We start from the raw sequence: 21,339 nt of genomic DNA on the forward strand, positions 1-21,339 counted from the left end.
ATTATCCCGTTTTTCACAGGGACAATTATAAAGTAATATTTTAGTCAGTATTAAAAACCTTTGCTAGCCCTATTCGAAAAATGCTGATTCTCACTGTGAGAAAACCAATGATTGTCGAATTTATTATCACTTGCTCAGCGGTGAAGGAAAACATCGTGAGGAAACCCACATTCCCGAAAAATGCATTTTGATACAAAGTGAGCTATACATATTGGTCATTACAATCGAACCTGGATTTTTTAATTGATGATTAAGTACTTGTCGTTTTATCTACATTTCACCATAAGTAATTTAAGAGCCATGCTCTTTCGGTGTAGCGTTCTCCATGCTACTTTTTTAGGGAAAAATAGGGCAGTGGTTTCCCTCTTGCCTTCCGCCACGCAGTACTCTGTCTGATGCAAGTGGGATGGCGCCCAGAGTAGTCTATTTCAAAGCAGTGCTAGGACTATTTACATTTAAGTATAGGGAGGTATTGCAAACGTATGTTTGTACACCTAAGTATCGTACTGTTTACACATTGCGCAAGTAAGAAAACTAATCAAGTCTCTATTAGGCCTAATGTACGACGCTTCCTTTGCCAATAGTTTTAGTCTATGGTTGCAAATAAACAGGTTGAAATCTAGGACGCCAACCTCTTTCGACATCGGAGGAATGGCCACTGGGCTTGTGCCGTTCCACAACAAGGAGTTTTGAAACCAGGCAAAGGCATTTGATGTATACGGCCTTATCAGCTTAATTTTATGGGCGGGGTGATGTAAACTTGATTATAGGTTCGCCCTGCAAGTCTTCAGGATTGCTAAGTAATTGCAATAGATTAAGAAAGCCTGCTTAGAGGGTGGTTGATTGGTTTTGCTTGGTTGAATCGGAGTCGTCTGTTAGAATCCTCACATGAAATAATGTATGGCAGCACTAGCTTTTTAATTTGACCTCAATATGGCGAGTCTAGCACTCGTTACTTCAACTCTCAAAAATTTAAACGATATAATGGTGCTAATTCTTATAAAAAAAAATAATCAAAAATCATTTATTTCAGACATGAAGGTCCATATTACATTAATTAATTACACACTAATTAATTATAGACACCATCTAATTTTATTTTAAATTATACATCTTATTTTCTTATCCGCCGAAAAGGAAAGGGACGGGTGATCATTCCGCTTAGGGACGGTACTGAAAAGTATCGACGTCCGAAGGACGTAATATACGATCCCGACGACCCGATTACTCTAGCCATAGAGACAGCCAATCAGCTCGCGACACCAAACACTTCAGGTCCCCGATGCCGACCCCGCCGGCGTGGTCGACGATTTCCCTCATTCAGCGCTTATCGCTATCGACCCACTAGGGTCGATTAATTCTTTCAAATATTTTTCCTCTCAGACGACGCCCTGAGCCGAGGTTCGCGCCCAACTGGGCACCCTCAGGCCTGTTGTCTTAAACGTTGTACCGGGTGAGAGCCTTCAGCGCTCCCCATTTGTCCGGCCAAGTAGTTAATGCCATCTGCGGCAAATCTACAATAAGTCACGTCAAAAAAAAAAAAAAAAAAAAAGGACGGGTGATCGACAGGCATAAAATTTATGGAACACACGTCGATTTTAAGCAGAAATCTAAAACAACCGTCTAAAAATTTTACATCAGCCAATAAAAAGCAAAAGTATGGAACTGAAAATAACAAAAAATAACACAAACATTTTCATGAATTTTCCAACAGGAAATTCCACTTGATGTCAACTCAGAATCATGGTCTGAATCATACCCCTCAGTATTCGTAACGGTGTCACTAACACCTATATTATGTACTTGTATGGGATGTAAGTGACATCGTAACGAATACTGAGAGGGGTGAGTCAGCTCATTATTTTCAGTTAATCAAGTGGAATTTTCCATCGCAAAGTATAGAATCGAAAATAATTTAAAAAAACATGAATTTTGCATCAGAAAATTTCCATTTGATATTAACTCAGAATCATGGTCTGCTACGAAGTCACTAACATCCTGTATATGTGAATCGATTATATCGATTCAAGTATTTTATAATAATATTACACATTCATTTATATATTTAATTATACCCACGTGTATTACAATAAGATGTGTTACAAATACTACACGGCTCAACGTTTCACGTTTATGTTTTATATTTATGTAAAGTATCTAACAGAAAGCTCGGTGAAGTATGAGTAAGTATGAGTACTTACTCATACTTCACCGATGTACTTACTCATACTTCACCTTCACCAGTTCATCATGCGATGGATGTACCTCTGACTACAGCAATTGGGATGTAAGTAGTGAGGTTATGTTACGTTATTTTTAATTAATTGTATGTTTGTTCTAGAAAATGTCCAGACATCAATCAAATAATCCTGTTCGTGCGACCGAAGAAGGGGAAAGACCCTCAGGAGAGACTCCAAGTTATGTTTAGTGATCCGGTTAGTAGATTACTTACTTACTAATGTTTCTATTTTCTTAATATCTCGCGACAATCATCGTACACACACAAATCGTATTTCCGAAAACAAACTAATTATAATTTCCATGTTCATCAAATATTAGATTTAGTAGGTCAAAGATAAATTACTTATAAAGTTTTAATTGATAAATCCTGAACCCAGTATAGTTATGAGCAATACCATTGTATCCACTTTAGAACCCTTTCGCATTAATATATTTGACTTTTAGTGAGAGTTACAGTTCAATTTGTCATAAAAGTTACTATGACATGGTACTAAAGTAAGTAAGTAAAAAGTTTATTACCTCCACAAAAAAGAATCCATAATAAGACATTTGGTTTGTACATATTAATGTTTGTGACTGTACACGACCCAATTCTGACATATTCAAGTCTCGATTCACTAATTTCCCCCTTTTTTATGGCACTATGTTGCTTTGTGCCAATGTCAAGTTTGGGAAACGAAAAGGAAGGGAAATAACATTCGGGAACGGAAATTTACACAAAAATAGGATCAGGTAAATGGGATAAAAAATAAATATGAGATTCTAATAAAGTATAAATGAATTAAATAAATAGGACGTAGAAGTAGGTATTATATCTGCTATAGTTTAATATCATTTAACAGAAGAAAGGAAAATATAATATCACAAAACAAAATAGGATTTAAAATTAAACAGGAAACTCGAGTGGGAAGAGAAAATGTCCCCCTTTTCCTGTGTTTGAGCCACTTGTGCTGTCTTTTTTATTTCTGTTAATACGCCTAGCTACCCAAGGGAAACACACCAAAAAGACTTTACAAATTAACTAAAAACTTTTTACTTCGTGTGTGTGAACCCCGACAGTGCTAGTGACGTTTTGTGCTCCTTTTGTTTTTTCCTGCTTTATCTACAGGGTGTTAGTGACATCGTAACGAATACTTTGAGGGATGATTCAGGCCATGATTCTGAGTTGATATCAAGTGGCATTTTCTGTCGCAAAAGTATGGAACGAAAAATAATTTAAAAAAACACAAAAAAATTCATGAATTTTCCGACAAGAAATTCCACTTGATATCAACTCAGAATCATGGTCTGAATCATCCCCTTAAGTATTCGTTACGGTGTCAATAACACCCATACCTAATTGTATGGCTACTTGTATGTACTTGTACAGGGTGTAAGTGACATCGTAACGAATACTGAGGGGGCTGATTCAGCTCATTATTCTAAGTTAATATCAAGTAGAATTTTCGATCGCAAAAGTATAGAATTGAAAATAATTTAAAAAACTAAAAAAATATCATGAATTTTGCGACGGAAAATTCCACTTGATATTAACTCAGAATCATAGTCTGAATCATCCCCCTCGGTATTCGTTACGATGTCACTTACACCCTGTATAATACGTTTTTTCTGCAAATAATTTTAAATACTCTTTAAATGCACCGTCGCCGCTAATTAATTGTGAATAGACTGCTGTAATTGTATTCTTGTGCTGTTAACAAAAACCAGGCTTGGTGAGAAGAACAGAGAAGCTGACTGCGTGAGTGTTTCCCTTTTTCTTTGAGCTGGGCTATTTTCAGGTGTATGGGGACAGCGCAAGTGGTTAGGATTCTTCCTTTCCACCTTTTTCTTTTTCCTCATTAATGTGTATCAAACATCCTATTCATCAACACCAAATTGGGTAGTTTCCTAGGTCAAAGATAATTTATGAAATTCTGATTAACACTAATTAAGACAGATTTAAAGGTGACAAAAATCGATTATTTTTTTCTATTCAATTTATTTATGAATTTTAATAAACGAGTACGACATTTGACAACTATTATTGATGACGTCACAATACATATTTCGATATTTCCACACAAACTCCGAAGAAAACTTTCATTTTGACGTTACGTAAAAAGTATCTCAATATTTGATTAGGTTGCAGGGGCGTAGCTACCGCCGTATTTGCCGTATTAATTATACGGGGCCCCCGGGCCACGGGGTTGACCAAAGTGTGTAAGGACGGCTGTCAGACATCTCACTATTGTCCATAGAGGCAGAAACTTTAGAAAAACTAAAATCATCATCAGCCATAAATGATTTAATAAATCCGTTTGCCGAAAAAAAGGCAAGGAGAGTGAATATTTAAAATTCGATTTTTATGTGTAAAATGGGTAAATTATGTGATAAATAAATATTTCTTCTCATAATATTTTTTTTCTTTTGTGAAAAATCTTTACCTCCATATAAGGGCCTCCAAAAAAAATTTTATACGGGGCCCCGACAAGGCACGCTACGCCACTGTTAGGTTGTCAAGTCGTACTAGCTACTTTGAGTAGCCTATAAGTAGGTACTCAAAGTAGCTAGTAGGTTAATGACAGAGATTTCGATCCGATGGTCCCGGGTTCGATTCCCGGTGGGGACATATCACAGAAATCACTTTGTGAGACTGTTCCCTAGCTTGGTTAGGACATTGCAGGGTGATAACCCTATTGTCCGTGCTTCGGAGGGCACTAGTACGTCGTGGTTACATAAAGCATGTCAAGGGCCGTTGGCGGCTCAATAGCGACCTTCTCACCAGGGTTGACCAGGTTGGTTATTGACCTCACGCGAGAGAAGATGGAAGTTCTTACATAATTATCCCATTGCAGTTGTTCGAGAAAGTCACCAACATGCGTGGTGGAATCGAGACCCTGATGAAGAAGATGAAGGTGGTGGGTGGTGACGCACAGGAGCCGGACCTGGGCCTGCTGCCGGCTGACAGGGAATACATCGTTGATAATGTTGACATCATCATCCACGCTGCTGCTACTATCAGGTGAACTACCTTTTTTTTCGAAGGCTCAGAAGGCTTAGGAGTCGCGTCTGCCTCACCCTCAACCCCCCAACCCTCTCAAACCCCCCTCTACCCACCCACCCCCTTTAAGTGAAATCTTAAATAAAACAAAGTCACTGTCTGTCGTCATAATCCTAACACAAGTTGTCAGTTTGCTATTGCACTACTTCTAACATTAATTTTAGTGGACTGTAGAGTAATGTTATTTTTCGATAAACACATTGGAATTTATTTATTTATTTATTTATTTATGTTTATTTGGGATAACAACAGCTTAATCTAAATGTTTTACAATGTTAATAACTAAACCAAAGCCAATAACAGCTATCCTCTAATTACTACTTAAATAAAGGAGTTGAACGTTGTAGTCTTTCCAGTAAGTATTACAGTAATAGGTATAATGATCCATATAACAGCGACTCAGTTACACAATCAAGAGTTCATAAGCACTGCTGGTGTGCGAGGTAAGTGTTTCCTCTCTTATACCAGATAATATTAGTAGATGATTCATTTGTACAATCAGAAGGGAACACAAATAACATAATAACGTAAAGACTATCAGTGAATGTGAAATGTATGCTTGTGGGAAAGGGTGTGTGTGTGTGCGCAAGATTGTGTATGACTACTAATAGATGCGTGTAAGTAGTTGCACCTATATGCCCTACGGTATCATCTTAGAACCTTGGGATCGGATATGAAGAGCCACATATAGGTACACCCACCCGGAGGCAAGTATACAACTAAAAAAAAAGAGTATATGTATAATCGAGATAATATAGGTAATAAATAATAAATTTATACCATATATGACAAATATGGACACAGAGAGGAACAGTATGTATAATTGTATACTTAAAATAAATAGAAATCACGCACGCAACTCTGTTCGGGTGGGCATGCCTTGTTGACAGATTACTATGATTGTTCATTAAATAAGGACAAGTACACTTTATACATTGTTTTAAGTTTACGCGGTTATTATCATAATTAAAGCACATAATAACGGGTTCTTACCGCGTTTAAATGGGGATATGAGACAGTCAGTCAGTCATCCCGTGATCATGGCACTTGCAACAGTGTCGAAATATCGGGAGTCTCATATCCCCATTTAAACGCGGTAAGAACCCGTTATTATGTGCTTTAATTAAGTACACTTTACTCAAAAATGTTTGTTTAGAAGTTGCGAATGGGTCAATGTCGGCAAACTTTTCATTATAAGTTCGAGAAATACGACTAACTACGGCGTTACTGCCGTAATTAGTGGAATGAAATGGAACATGAAATAATTGGGTATGTCTTGTACGCCGCGCTGGGACACGTAGTGATACTGCTGCAAGAAGATCAGGACAGTCTATGTTTCCATTAATTATTCCATATAAGAGTCCCATGTCCATCATAGTACGCCGTTCTTCAAGCGTTAGGAGTTTAACATTACGACAGTTACCCACGTAGTCACAAGATGATCTCCTAAATTTATAATTTAAATACGATATGAATTTCTTCTGGATGCGCTCCACACGGTTTGTATGGATTGCGTAATGAGGAGACCAAATGGAACCGGCGTACTCCAAGATTGACCTTATATACGCGTAGTACTACTTTAAAACTGGTCAGTTGCTTAAATGCCTGACATGTGCGCATAACAAAACCAAGATTACGAAAAGATTTATTTGCAATACAATCAATGTGTTTAACCATGTTCATCTTTGCGTCTAGAACAATTCCCAGGTCACGCACCTCTGTGACCCTCTCCAGTACAACGCCATTGAAATTATATGGAAAAAATATAGGGCGCGGCTTTCTCGTAAAACTAATGCTCTTACATTTACTGATACTAACCGTGATATTATTAATAACATAATAATTATATAGAGCATTTAAATCTTGTTGTAGCAATTCACAGTCAGATTCAGAGCGAATTCTCAAGTATATCTTCTTATCATCTGCATACAATAGGTGAGAAGCGTTACTGAGACAGGTATCAATATCTGAGATATAAGCGTTGTAAAAGAGAGGCCCAAGGTGCGAGCCTTGGGGTACCCCCGATGGTATATGGATAAAGTCAGATTTGAACCCCCCAATCACAACAGCCTGGGAGCGGTTAGAAAGATAAGAGGTAACCCAGCGCAAAAGATCTCCATGAATTCCTAATGCCTGGAGCTTCCTTAATAGGGTGTTGTGGTCCACACGGTCGAAAGCTTTTTCGAAGTCCGTGTAGACCACATCCACCTGTCCTCCCTTTTCCATACTTTCCAAAACGAAGTTGCTGAAGAGTGCTAAGTTGGAGGTAGTTGAACGTCCCCTCAAGAATCCATGCTGATTAGTCGGGATGTTACGAGAAATAACGTGATACATATTACCATAAACCAGCTTTTCAAACATTTTACCGAGGGTAAAATGTTTATAAGTGGTGTTTAAGTGAAGTGAAGCAAGAATGGGGACAGCATTTTTGTTTATTTACTCATACATTTGCCATTGCGCGTGAGTTGTCAAACAATGTGTTTACACATGAAGGCGCGTGTTGTAATATACTGGTTAGATTTTTGGGACATCACTGCAAGACTGCCAACAATCAAAAACAATATCTATTACATCTTTTTTTTGACGTGACTTATTGTAGATTTGCCGCAGATGGCATTAACTACTTGGCCGGACAAATGGGGAGCGCTGAAGGCTCTCACCTCGTCTGAGAGAAAAAATATTTGAAAGAATTAATGGACCCTAGTGAGTCGATAGCGATCAGCGCTGATTGAGGGTAATCGTCGAACACGCCGGCGGGGTCGGTATCGGGGTCCTGAAGTGGTTACCTACATCATAGCGAAAGTAATGTATCAGGGTCGTAGTAAGTGGAATTATGTGGTTTGTGCCTACCCTGACAGGAAATAGGCGTGATCTTTATGTAAGTATATGTATGTATGTATGTAGCTAGACCAGTTCTTAACATTTTTACGAGCACGGACCAATGAAGCACTAACTATTTGACAATCATCATCATCATCATCAGCCCATTAACGTCCCCACTGCTGGGGCACGGGCCTTCCCTATGGATGGATAGGGAGATCGGGTCTTAAACCATCACGCAGGCCCAGTGCGTATTGACGGTTAACGGCTGCTAATGCAGCCGGGACCAACAGCTTAACGTGCCTTCCGAAGCACGGAGGAGCTCGAGAAGAAAACTTCTTTTTGTGGCCACCCATCCTATGACCGGCCTTTGCGAAAGTTGCTTAACTTCAACAATCGCAGACCGAGCGCGTTAACCGCTACGCCACCGAGCTCCTCAATTTTTAGTTTTAATTTTGAGCTCCTGAATTTGACAATAATAAAACATTATTATAATTGGAGCTCTCTTCTCAATGAATAAAACTCGTATGAAATTATTCATAATCAAAAATATTATTAAGTATGGAAGGTTTTAGGGACTATCAGTGACCACCAGGGGGTTAAAATGGCCACATCGTAACAATTCATCTAACAAAGCAATATTGCTATTTGACATTTGTTTGCATTGCGCACTTACTTTTATATGCGCAAATGTCAAATTGCAACATTGCTTTCTTAGATGAATTGCTTAGATGTGGCTATTTTGACCCCCCTGGCGGTCATCGATATATGGTCCATAAAACCTTCCAAAGTTTAACTGCCACTTCTTTTCTCTACAATGCCGATAGTGTATCAAATCGATTGAACTTAGAACAGCAGTCAACCTTGAAAAGACTACAGTTGCGTAATAGGCGGATTCGTAAAATTTTGAATGAGGCCAAACATGCGTACGCGCTTCGACGCAAATTCTTGCCAAGTTCACTTTTCTAATCTGTGGGCCAGGGTCACTTAGATTTTGCAACAAATACGTATACGTACCTAATAGGTATACTTACTTACATCTGAGCAACATAGAGAAAGGAGTAATCATGCGCAGGTGCCTCTACAATCTAGCTTTTTTTTTTATTTTGACGTGCCTTATTGTAGATTGATGGCATTAACTACTTGACCGGACAAATGGGGAGCGCTGAAGGCTCTCCCAGGTACAAAACTTAAGACAATAGGCCTGAAGGTGCCCATTGATATTAACCGCGCACAAATCTTGGAAACCGCGTCATAAGAATTATATTTGATCCAAAAATTAATTCGAATTCAGTGGTTTGAAGCCCGAGTCGGTATTCGAACCCGTCACTTAACTTGTGTTTTGTTGCAGATTTGACGAGATGTTGAAGAAAGCGGTTCTACTGAACGTTCGAGGCACAAAACTAATACTAGAGTTGGCGAAAACCTGCAAAAAACTGAAGGTTGAAAATTTGTTTTGGTTACAAAAACTACTTCCGTGGTCTAGTGGTTGAGCATCGATGTCACGATCGTTGAGCGTTGGGCTCACCAGAGGTCCCGGGTGCGAGTCCCGGTGGGGACACACCACTAAAATCATTTTGTGATCCCTAGTTTGGGTAGGACATTGCAGACTGATCATCCGATTGTCCGAAAGTAAGATGATCCGTGCTTTGGAAGGCACGTTACGCAGTCGGTCCTGACTACTAAGTATTTATTTTACTAATTATTAAGTACCTATGTTGAGCGAATTAAACGCGTTTTTTAATGTAATTACTCCATACTCAAGGACTTTTCAGGCTTGAATCACCTGATTGTCCGAAAAAGTAAGATGATTTCGTGTTTCGGAGGGCACGTTAAGCCGTTGGTCCCGGCTATTAGCCTTAAAAAAACCTCCTCCAACCTGCATTGGAGCAGCGTGATGGATGCTCCATACCCCCTCCGGTTGATTGAGGGGAGGCCTGTGCCCAGCAGTGGGACGTATATAGGCTGTTTATGTATGTATATGTACTCCTTACTCAACATTTATCTTTTAATAAATATATCTTTGTAAGTAGGTACTAATAAAGCCGGTCCAGTGCGAGTCCCACCAAAAGTGGTTGTGACTACTTGTGACATACGGATGAACATGACGAATCCAAAGGGTTCCGTTTTTGCCATTTGGCTACGGAACCCTAAAAAAGGCCTTGACATATAAGTAATGTCATTTGTTTTTAGTAAGTACTCATTTTTGTTGCCTTATAGAGCGACATAGTTTCTGTTTGTGACTAAGCTCTTAAATAAAGACTAAAAAAAAGGGTCTTGACGGACAGACGGACGGTTAACAAAGTGAACTTATGAGTCTTCCGTTCTTTTTTTCTTTAAGTATTTAAAGAGCTTTGTCACTTATGACTTGAGGTTCGGAACCCCAATATACTCGACCAAATCATTTAAGACCTCGCAACGCACTGGCCAAACTCCCTTCCCATCTAAAATTTGTAGACCGGCCCTCACTCAATGTCCGTTAGAATATATAATAAATTACCTAAATTCATAACTGAAATAGACAAAATACATCTCTTTAAAAATGTCGTTAAAAAAATAATTAACTGAAAAAGCATTCTATACGCTGCATGAGTTTTTAACGAATATATGAAATACTGATAATTGTAAATGTATCTATCTTTTATTTTTATTTTACTTTTTAACATAATCTTTACTATTTTTTCTTTAAATTTTAAGCTGTTGTAGTGCCCTTACAGGGTTCCTGGTTGTACTTACTTTTTTTTATTTTTAAGACCTCTGTAAAACATCAGGAATGCAATAAATATCTTACCTTATCTTACCCTAAAAATAAATATTTCCTGTCGCCCCCAGCTGTTCGTCCACATATCGACAGCTTACTGTCACCTGCACGAGAAGCTGCTGGAAGAGGTCGCGTACCCCCCGCCTGCAGACCCCCATAAGGTCATCGCGGCCGCTGAACTCTTCGACGAAGCCACACTCGAGTCTATGTCTAAAAAGTAAGTCTTTTTTCATTTTCTTGAGTATTTTTTTGTGCAGTTTCCATTAACACACTAGGCTCGACCATTATAGACTGCGATATGGCTCACCTATCACGTTGGTCGAACAGAAAATTCATCCGTGCTTCGGAAGGCACGTTAAGCCGTTGGTCCCGGTTACTTCTTACTGGTAAGTTAGTAGTCGTTAATGAGCCATGTCAGGAGCCTTTGGCGGCTCAATAGTAACCGGGTGTAGTGACACCGGGGTTGATGGGGTTGGTAATCCACCTCACAACCTACACGATAGAAGAAGAAGAACAGAAAGCTCGGTGAGACGAAAGGCATTGACGAGGCCTAAAATGGAGCTCGCTCGCCCAAAAGGTGCCTGTTCACTCTGGCCTTGAAAGCACCCGGGTTACACGTATTCGGAAATACAGAAGACGGCAGAGAATTCCATTCCAAATATCCTGCGTGGATCATATATCTAGCTGAAGTAGTAGTTAAACAAAAACTTTACAAAAAAGGTTATTATAAAGTTAGTGATTATTTAGAAGATATGCATGCATGGGATTAACTGTCTGAGAACTGATATTAGGCAGCTAAATTACTCAATTGTATACCAATATTTTATGTTTATTTTTATTTTTTAAAGAACGTCTAGGGCCCTGTGCCGAGGTTTTTCTTGCAGCTTCTTTTCCCCGGCTATACAGGTTGTGAGAAGCTGCAGTAGTTTTAGGCGGATGAGACGTTCGTTATGTAAAAATTGACGATTCAAAGTGTAACTATGTTACCTACTGAATAAAGATATTTTTGAATTTGAATTTGAATTTAAGCTCCCTCAGCCAAGTCTCTGTCGCATCCGTCACACAATGCAGCTCGGCTATGCCACTTGGGAACCGGTGTGGGCACTCCTTCACTATGTGAGATAGATCCGGGTGACCACATTTACTCGAGTAGGATAGATAGGGGAGACCTGAAAAGGGCTGCTTGTGGTGCTCAGTGATGACAACTTTCCTGGTTTTCATCGTATACTCTATGCAGGTTCCTGGACACGATACCCAACTCGTACGCGTACACCAAGGCGCTGGGCGAGGCTCTGGCTGTGGAAGCCACGGCACACATCCCCGTCCTGATCTTGAGACCTTCCATCGGTAGGTAGACTAAGCTACTCTAAGTGTGAGCTACGGTGATAGCTGATGTATGATGTGGACTGTATTACTGCTTATATGAATAAATAAAAAATATCTCATGAGAGAGTTACTTAATGTATTTTCACCAAACAAGAACAAGACGTAAACAAGAAACAAAAATCAAAATACAAAACGTTATCATAAAAGAAATATAAAAAATATGTAAAAAGATTATAAAATCTGCGAAGAGTTCGCAACACTAAGATTAAATAAAAAATAAAAAATCGTTTATTTCGGACAAGTCCATAGGATGTTAGTATAAAAACGACTTAGAAGTAAACTAGTGGCAGCCTCCGTGGTCTAGTGGTTAGAGCGTAAGGCTCACGATCTGGAGGTCCGGGTTCGATTCCCGATGGGGACATTGTCGAAATCACTTTGTGAAACTGTCCTTTGTTTGGTAAGGAGTTTTCAGGCTTGAATCACCTGATTGTCCGAAAAGTAAGATGATTCCATGCTTCGGAGGGCACGTTAAGCAATATCACACTTCAAAATAACTAGGCAGGTAACAAATCATATATTAAATAAGCCCAAATTTAACAATTTTTACGGTAAACGAGTGTCTAATTACATCGTACCTGACTTAATAAATCAGATACCAATTGAAATTAGGCATAAAATCACACCAAAAAACCTCAACAATATATTAAAAAGGTACATGTTTGAAAACCTACAAAGTATGTGACTTGATGTGTGAATTTGGAGCACCCTGTTTACTATCTTGTTTACTTGTTTGCTGCTTGCCAGTTTCTCGGAATCGCCCGCTCATACGTAGGTATGATGCGCCTCACTTGTGTTGTGGCGAATTACCTATCCTACCGGTTCTTTCGTCCATGTATGAGTTTGGCGTTTGAAATGTGTACTTTATTTGTTGAATAGTGTTATTAATTAGTGGTATACTTCTGAAGTACAAACTGTAACAATAGCGGAATATTGCATTGAGACAAACCTGCAAGGTTTAGCAATGCGATTCAATTGTATCTTTATGTAAAATGTTTTCAACAATAAAAATAAAAAAAAAAATGCCGTTAGTCCCGGCTATTAGCCGTAAAAACACCTCCACCAACCCGCATTGGAGCAGCGTGGTAGAGTATGCTCCATACCCCGTCCGGTTGATTGAGGGGAGGCCTGTGGGACGTATATGAGCTGTTTATGTTATGTAAGTAAATTAGTGTTAGGTTAGGTTAGGTTCGGGCGAGAATAAAAACAAGCTTATAAATAAAGTGTGAAGCTTCATCCACCTTTTTAGAAGGGCCTCGCTTTACAATGAGGGACTTTTTTTTCTTTCTTTTCCTTTCTTTTTCTTTCTTTTTCTTTCTTTTTCTTTCTTTTTCTTTCTTTTTCTTTCTTTTTCTTTCTTTTATGTTCTCCAAAAATGATCCATATGGCACTGTCCAGATTTAACGTGATAATTACATAAATAAAATGTAATGGCAAAAGCATATTATATAAAAATAATTGTTGCTTGATATTTGGATCACATTATGTATAGAACACATAATAAAGGGTTCTTACCGCGTTTAAATCGGGGAAATATGACACTCCCGATATTTCGACACTGTTGCAAGTGTCATGATCACGGGATTGTACTGTATTCATGTGTTTTGTCTGATTGTTGAAATTTTAGTTCTGTGCGATAAAGTATATTTGATTTGGTTTGATTTGATTTGATAAAACAATATATTATGTATAGAATTATGTTGCCACCTATATTGCTTCTCTTTATTTTGATCAGAATAATAATAGGTGGAAGAAGTAATTGTGCCTAGGTCTAACAAAAGGGTTCATTTACACCCAAAAACAAAGATTAAAGATGCATAGGTATGTCTGTTGTCCATGAAATTAGAAGGTTAAATGAAGGAAAATCTTTACAGCGCTATCTATATTGTTTTTGAGGAACAAAGCCTGGAAAGTCCCTCAATGCAAATCAGGACTACCAACTTTAACACGCACTACTTACGGCTCTCCGCTCGCGACTTTCGGTTATCGCACGCCACGTTTTTTATAACCCCTTTTCATCCCCTTTGGGTACTATTTCCGGGATAAAAACTATTTTGTGTTATTTCTTATGTCTCAAACTATCTTCATGCCAAAGGAGATCATCGGATTTCGGCCCAGAAGTCAAAGTGCCGGCCAAAAAATATTTTTGCTATATTCCGTTAGATCTTATCCGTCTGAGTATTTATTACTATGGCACCAAAACTGTAGGGTCAATATCTTCGGTTTTATTCGAATTAAAAGAACTGTATTTTCCATACATTTTTGGTGAAAATGTAAAGTGACGGCCAAGTAACAAAAATGGTACATATCCTTAGAATTTATCTGTCTCAGCATTTATTACTATGGCACCAAAGCTGTAGCGTCAATATTTTCGGTTTTATTTGAATTAAAAAAAAACTTGTATTTTTCATACATTTTGGTGAAAATGTGAAGTGCCGGCCAAGAAACAATATTGATATATCCCGTTAAAACTTATCCATTTGACCATTTATTATTATGGCACCAAACGTCTATGACCATTATTTTGGCTTTTATTGGACTTTACGTTTTAGTTTCTATGTGAAAAGTACCGGTCAGCAAAAATCACATGTCAAATCTATCGAGAAGATACCTGTAAACATTATTCACTATGACAATAATCGTGTATGACTATTAGTTTGACTGTTGTTGGATTTTTAAAATCTCGATTTTTGATTTATTTTGATAAAATAAAATATGACAGGCGCGTTATTTAAAGGATCGTCAGAATGTTTATTATTATGACATTAAACGTCTATGACCACTATTTTGAACTCAATTAGATTTCTCAAAAATCTGGAGTTTTCATACATACCTACACTTTGGCGAAAAAAGTTTTGTCTGGCGATAATGCAGGTAAAGGCGTAATATCGTGGTCTTTGGACACATTTTTATAAATCAAAAATAGGTTTTCGTTTGACCACTATGTCACCTGATGGTGATACAGGCTTTAGAAGCTTATTTTTTTTTAAGAAAAGTGAGGTACTATGCTATATCGGCCGAGTAGCACCAGGACATTGTGATCGGCATACATGCAAAGTACAACTGACCGACTCCTGTCTTCCCTAACAGCTACTTCAGACGTCATGCCTAAATACGAGTTTCGTCACTAGATGACAAGCTTATCTTTGGAGGGTGGTAACCACCTACGGTCGAGATGAATCAATACCATAATTCAACCTAAACTTAGGCGGTAACGTTGAGTCGAATGCAAAAACTACAGCCAACGTCGTATCTAAAATCAGATAGTATTAATATAGAAGTTCACCTAACAACACACAAAACAAAAACACAAAGTATTTATCTGACTAATAACTAGTCATTGGGAAAGCTCTGCTTGTTGTCATTGTTAAAATGTATATAAAAAAGATTTTTTTTTAAAAGTCCAATAAACGCCAAAGTCGACATTTGGTAATATAGTAAAAAAAATACGTTTCAAGTCGTTTACCAAAAGATTTTACTTATTTTATTTCGCTGGCTGACATTTTCCTACTTGAACCAAAACGGAAAGAGAGACGAATAAAAGTCATAATAATGGTCAAAAATGTTTCCCGCCAGATTATCAAATGTTCTAAAGGTCGCCGTACCGCAATTTTTGCCCAAAGCACTTTATTTTTAAACAAAATAAATAAGAAATCAAGATTTTTAAAATACAATAAAAGGCAAACTAATGGTCATACACGTTTGGCGCTATATAAAAAAATGTTAACAGGCATCTACTCGATACTCTCAACATGGTATTTTTGCTAGTCGGCACTTTTCACATTTGAAGCAAAACGTAAATTCCAATAAAAGTCAAAATAATGGTCATAGATGTTTGGTGTCATATTAAAAAATATTGAAAAGCAACTATTATACAGATTTGACGTATTTTTTTCGATGGCCGGCATTTTAACATATTAACGAAAACGGGAAGTCCAATAAATGTCAAAATAATGGTCATAGAAGTTTGGCGCCATACTAATAAATGTTCTAACGGTCCTTTGTAATACACCTGTATACCTCTTTTTCCCAACGGACATAATATTTTTTTTTACAAAATGTATGAAAAATCGAGATTTTTAAAATCCAATTAAAGTCAACCTAATGGTCATACACGTTTGGTGTCATAGTAAAAAATGTTCAGAGCAATCTAATTGAAAGGTTCGACACCTTTTTTTCTCTGGCCGGCACTTTCAAATTTGGGCCGGCGAAAGTATGGAAAGCCGATGATCTCCTTTCATCTAAATCGATCCAGCGGTTTAAGCTTCAAAATGTAACAAATTGACAGTTACTTTCGCATTTAGGTATAATATTAGAATGTGGATGACTAAGGCATCATATTTTTTTGAACGTTTCCTTTTCTTTTACAGTGATCCCAGTCATATGGGAGCCACTACCAGGGTGGACAGACAACATAAACGGACCCACTGGCTTGCTTATTGGTGAGTAGTATTTACTTTTAAATTTCAAGGAATAGCCTTGAGTGGATTTCATTTTAGTCGACATGTCTTCATGAGCCATGGAAGCCCAGTTTAGGCCTCACTTTGAGGTCGCGGGTTCGAATCCAGCACAGGCCTAAGCCAATGATTGTCGAATTTGTTTTCGAATTCATGTTAACATCGTGGGAAACCCACATTCTCGAGAAATGTATTTTCGGAGGTATGTGACCTAACCTGTATTGGACTGGTTTTCCCTTCGCGGGTTGGAAGGTCAGACAGGCAGTCCCTTCTGTAAAAAACCGGACCTATCAAATCTTCAGGTTAGGTAAGCGGACCCTGTGAGGATAATGCTAGGGAGATGACGATGTTGATTTATTTATTTATTAAATCTTCATCATCATCAGCCCATTCTCAGAGTCTCTAGTAATAATATATATATACATATATATATTAGATACAAATGACTATTATATATATATATATCTAATAGTAATTTGTGCGTATATCACAAAAAGTTTACCACATACATTAACTACCTGTATATTAACCAAATAAATTATAAGTACCATGAAATGGCCAGGACATGACTCTAAAAGGTATTGCTTATTGTGATATCCCTAATTTGGTTAGGACATTACGTGCTGACCTCCCCGAAAGTAAGATTATCCGTGCTTCTGAAGACACGTTAAGCCGTTGGTCCCAGTTACTACTTACTTATGTAAGTACGTAGTAGTAACATGAGTCATGTCAAGCCTTCGGCGGCTTAATAGTAACCCTGACACCAGGGTTGATGAGGTTGGTAATCCACCTCACAACCCACACGATAGAGGAGAAGACCAAGTAGACGATCTTTGCTCCTCCATTAAACCCAAGAATTTCTTTCTGCCTACTCCTCGAGTTCGGATTGGAAAGTGATAATACTTATTTTAGAAGAAGGAGAAGCGATGTCAGGGTACTTAACGCGTAACCCTGACACTAGGGTTGATGAGGTCGGTCATTGCCCTCACAACTCACACGATAGATGACCCAGATGACTGGTAACTCCGCTTATCCTGGCATGGTCTAAATATAAATGATAATAATAATAAAAACGTTTATTTCCCTATCTATCTATATACTCAGCCTGTATCCACTCACTGCTGGGTGTAGGCCTCCTCTCTTTCACGCCATCCTTTGCCGTCCTGTGCAAGTCTCATCCATTGCTTTCCGGCGTACCTCACAATGTCACCCGACCACCGAGCTGGTGGTCTGCCTCGATATCGCATACCCTTGGCCACCATTTAATAACAGCCTTAGTCCATCTGTTGTCTCCCCGTCTTACCAAGTGTCTTGCCCATCTCCACCTAAGCCAAGCGATTCGTATACCTACATCTTCAATTTTATTTCCCTACAAGTGAATAAATGTCTTCTAAATCTGTGTAAACTTTATTTATACATAACATACACAAACAGCCTATATACCTCCCACTGCTGGGCACAGGCCTCCCCTCAATCAACCGGACGGGATATGGAGCATACTCCACCACGCTGCTCCAATGCGGGTTGGCGGAGGTGTTTTTACGGCTAATAGCCGGGACCAACGGCTTAACGTGCCCTCCAAAGCACGGAATCATCTTACTTTTTCCGACAATCAGGTGATTCAAGCCTGAAAAGTCCTTACCAAACAAAGGACAGTCTCACAAAGTGATTTCGACAATGTCCCCATCGGGAATCGAACCCGTACCTCCAGACCGTGAGCCTAACGCTCTAACCACTAGACCACGGAGGCTGTCAACTTTATTTATATCGCAGGTTATTCTGGATTATTCTGGTATTATTGGGATTGTGGATGGATGGGATGGTATTATTTTGGAACGGTCTACTCGAAATACTTTGTCAAGTGTTGCCAATTGTTGTTAATTTGTTCTTGTTGTACGGTCACGAGTATACACTTTGAAACCATGTCACATTAACTTTTTTGACAAATTAAACCATAAGTCTCATTAAATGTCAAATATGAAATTACGACAGGGTTCTAAACTGGTTACATGATATATATTGCTCATGACTGTACTTATGAAACAGCGCAAAGTTACAGACCCTGTCATTTCGCATAAACGATGTTTCTCTACTTAAGTACCTAATAATTTATTTAAACAAGGTTCTCGCGTAAGCAGTCGACCAAAACGAAGTACCAAAGAGTACTTATCTTTCTCATAAATTGCGAGTTTTCTTGCGCTTGCGCAATGAATACAGGTAGGTCAATGGCCCGCGCAATAGGTACTTGTCGTTCTGTCATTTATTTGTGGACTTTTCACATAAAAACTGTCAACTTGCCCGTCTATGATGACATTACACGTCCTACTTACTTCTTTACACAAGCTACTCAAAAAATATGAGCTTTACAATGTACCTACCTACTCAAACATTGGCTTTTCTGGGTACCTTTTTTTTGTAATAATGAAAAGCAAATTAAATACGTATCATGTTTCATACATAAAAAATAATGTTTTGTGGAACATTTAAGTAGTGTAAGTACCTACATCTATTTCGTAGGCACTTTTGGTCAGGGGGCATTATGAGGGGGTCAGTTTGACCAGCAGCTGTAACTGGCTATGGATAAAAAAAAGGACAGACGCGTTACGTCATACCCAGGATTGCACTTTGTTTTTTGGTTTAAACTTTAAATCACCCAACTACAAGTACGAAACGCCTACCATAAATACCATAGCAGATCATTCTTCGCGCGCACTTAATTTATAACTCTAATATTTTTCGCAGGCGCTGGCAAAGGCGTGCTTCGCAGTATGTACTGTCGCAGCGACAGTTATGCTGACTATCTACCCGTGGATGTCTTCATCAGCGGCATTATGGTTGCCATTTGGAATTACTTGAGCTATGGGTGCGTTTTAACTTTAAAGATCACTTGATATAACGACTTCCGTGGTCCAGTGGTTGAGCGTTGGGCTCACGGTGGTCCTGGGAGTGTGCGTCAAGCTAGCGGCCTCAAAAAAAAAATGGGCACGAAAAAATAATTTGACCATACCAAAAAATAGTACTCTTATTGAAAAAAATAGTACCTGTTGTAAAAAAATTAGTACCATCACGGTTCTGGATTTATAGCCATGTTTTATTGCACTTGCTAGCTTGACGGTGAGCGAAATTTGGCGAGAGTTAACGAGAAGGTCTTTCGCTTTGATTTAAACGCCAAAAAATAGTACCGAAATAGTACTCACCCCCTGCAAAATACCGAAAGTAGTACTTCAACGGTTCCAAAGTTATAAAGGCAGTTCTTTGATCCCGCTAGCTTGACGTTTTGAAAATACCTATTATCTGGGGAACGCTTGCATCCTTCAGTATGTAACTAATGTCAATAAACTCGTATGAAATAGTACTCCCTACCATCATAATTTTGATCCGATTCTCTTTGTAGAAATGTTAAAAAATCATCATAACCTATGCCATACATTTGTTGTTGATACAGTCACGTAGACAATTACATAACCTCACAATTTATTCGTAAGTATTGCCATTTTGGAGGTCTACCCTACCATTTCTTTGCACTTCAGAGTGCTGCTATTACAAAAAATTCCTATTGCATACACCCATATGCACTAATTTTAATAGAAAATGGCTGCATGGGTCTAGTTCTTATCGAAAACAATCTGTGATTTTAATACATCATAATACATTTTTAATCTGCTGTTTTATTTTATAATTTATACCTTCATGTTGAATTTGTTACGGATCGAAGTGTTTGTTAATAAACAATTTGCAGTATTTGTAGAATAACTCAAAGAGTTTCAACAATGATATTACTTTCATCTGACAACCCTGGCACTTCACCATTTTTACCCAAAAATGGGGAAAAATACTAAAATCTGACAACATTCTTGACCATGTGTAATAATTTTGTTCGCGACTGTACTTGTCTTGATAAATGTATGACATAGGTTATAATGACTTTTTGACATATTTCTACAAAGAGAATCAGGTCCAAATTATGATGGTAGGGAGTACTATTTCATACGAGTTTATTGACATTAGTTACATACTGAAGGATGCAAGCGTTCCCCAGATAATAGGTATTTTCAAAACGTCAAGCTAGCGGGATCAAAGAACTGCCTTTATAACTTTGGAACCGTTGAAGTACTACTTTCGGTATTTTGCAGGGGGTGAGTACTATTTCGGTACTATTTTTTGGCGTTTAAATCAAAGCGAAAGACCTTCTCGTTAACTCTCGCCAAATTTCGCTCACCGTCAAGCTAGCAAGTGCAATAAAACATGGCTATAAATCCAGAACCGTGATGGTACTAATTTTTTTACAACAGGTACTATTTTTTTCAATAAGAGTACTATTTTTTGGTATGGTCAAATTATTTTTTCGTGCCCATTTTTTTTTTGAGGCCGCTAGCTTGACGCACACGTCCTGGGATTGATTCCCGGTGGGGACATATCACAAAAATTACTTTGTGGCCCCTAGTTTGGTTAGGACATTACAGGCTGATCACCTGTTTGTCCGAAAGTAAGATGATCCGTGCTTCGGAAGGCACGTTAAGCCGTTGGTCTCGGTTACTACTTACTGATGTAAGTAAGTAGTCGTTACATAAGCCATGTGTAGGGCCTTTGGTGGCTGTCAGTACATAACATCGTAACGAAAACTTTGAGGGATGATT

General features: G+C 38.3%; 1 protein-coding gene across 7 annotated transcripts in view; it reads left to right on the forward strand.

Moving 5' to 3' along the window:
• The window catches only part of LOC126376241 (fatty acyl-CoA reductase 1-like), a 37,640-nt gene that overhangs the window by 4,300 nt on the left and 12,001 nt on the right, over positions 1-21,339 (forward strand). For all 7 annotated transcript variants that reach the window (XM_050023525.1, XM_050023524.1, XM_050023521.1 and 4 more), the window contains 7 exons: positions 2,342-2,435; positions 5,076-5,242; positions 9,453-9,543; positions 10,934-11,079; positions 12,100-12,209; positions 16,616-16,687; positions 19,445-19,565. In XM_050023525.1, coding sequence (XP_049879482.1) covers positions 2,342-2,435; positions 5,076-5,242; positions 9,453-9,543; positions 10,934-11,079; positions 12,100-12,209; positions 16,616-16,687; positions 19,445-19,565 — 801 coding nt within the window. The remainder of the gene's footprint in view (positions 1-2,341; positions 2,436-5,075; positions 5,243-9,452; positions 9,544-10,933; positions 11,080-12,099; positions 12,210-16,615; positions 16,688-19,444; positions 19,566-21,339) is intronic.

The sequence above is a fragment of the Pectinophora gossypiella genome, chromosome 20 (genome assembly GCF_024362695.1).
Source record: "Pectinophora gossypiella chromosome 20, ilPecGoss1.1, whole genome shotgun sequence".
In the NCBI taxonomy this organism is placed as follows: domain Eukaryota; kingdom Metazoa; phylum Arthropoda; class Insecta; order Lepidoptera; family Gelechiidae; genus Pectinophora; species Pectinophora gossypiella.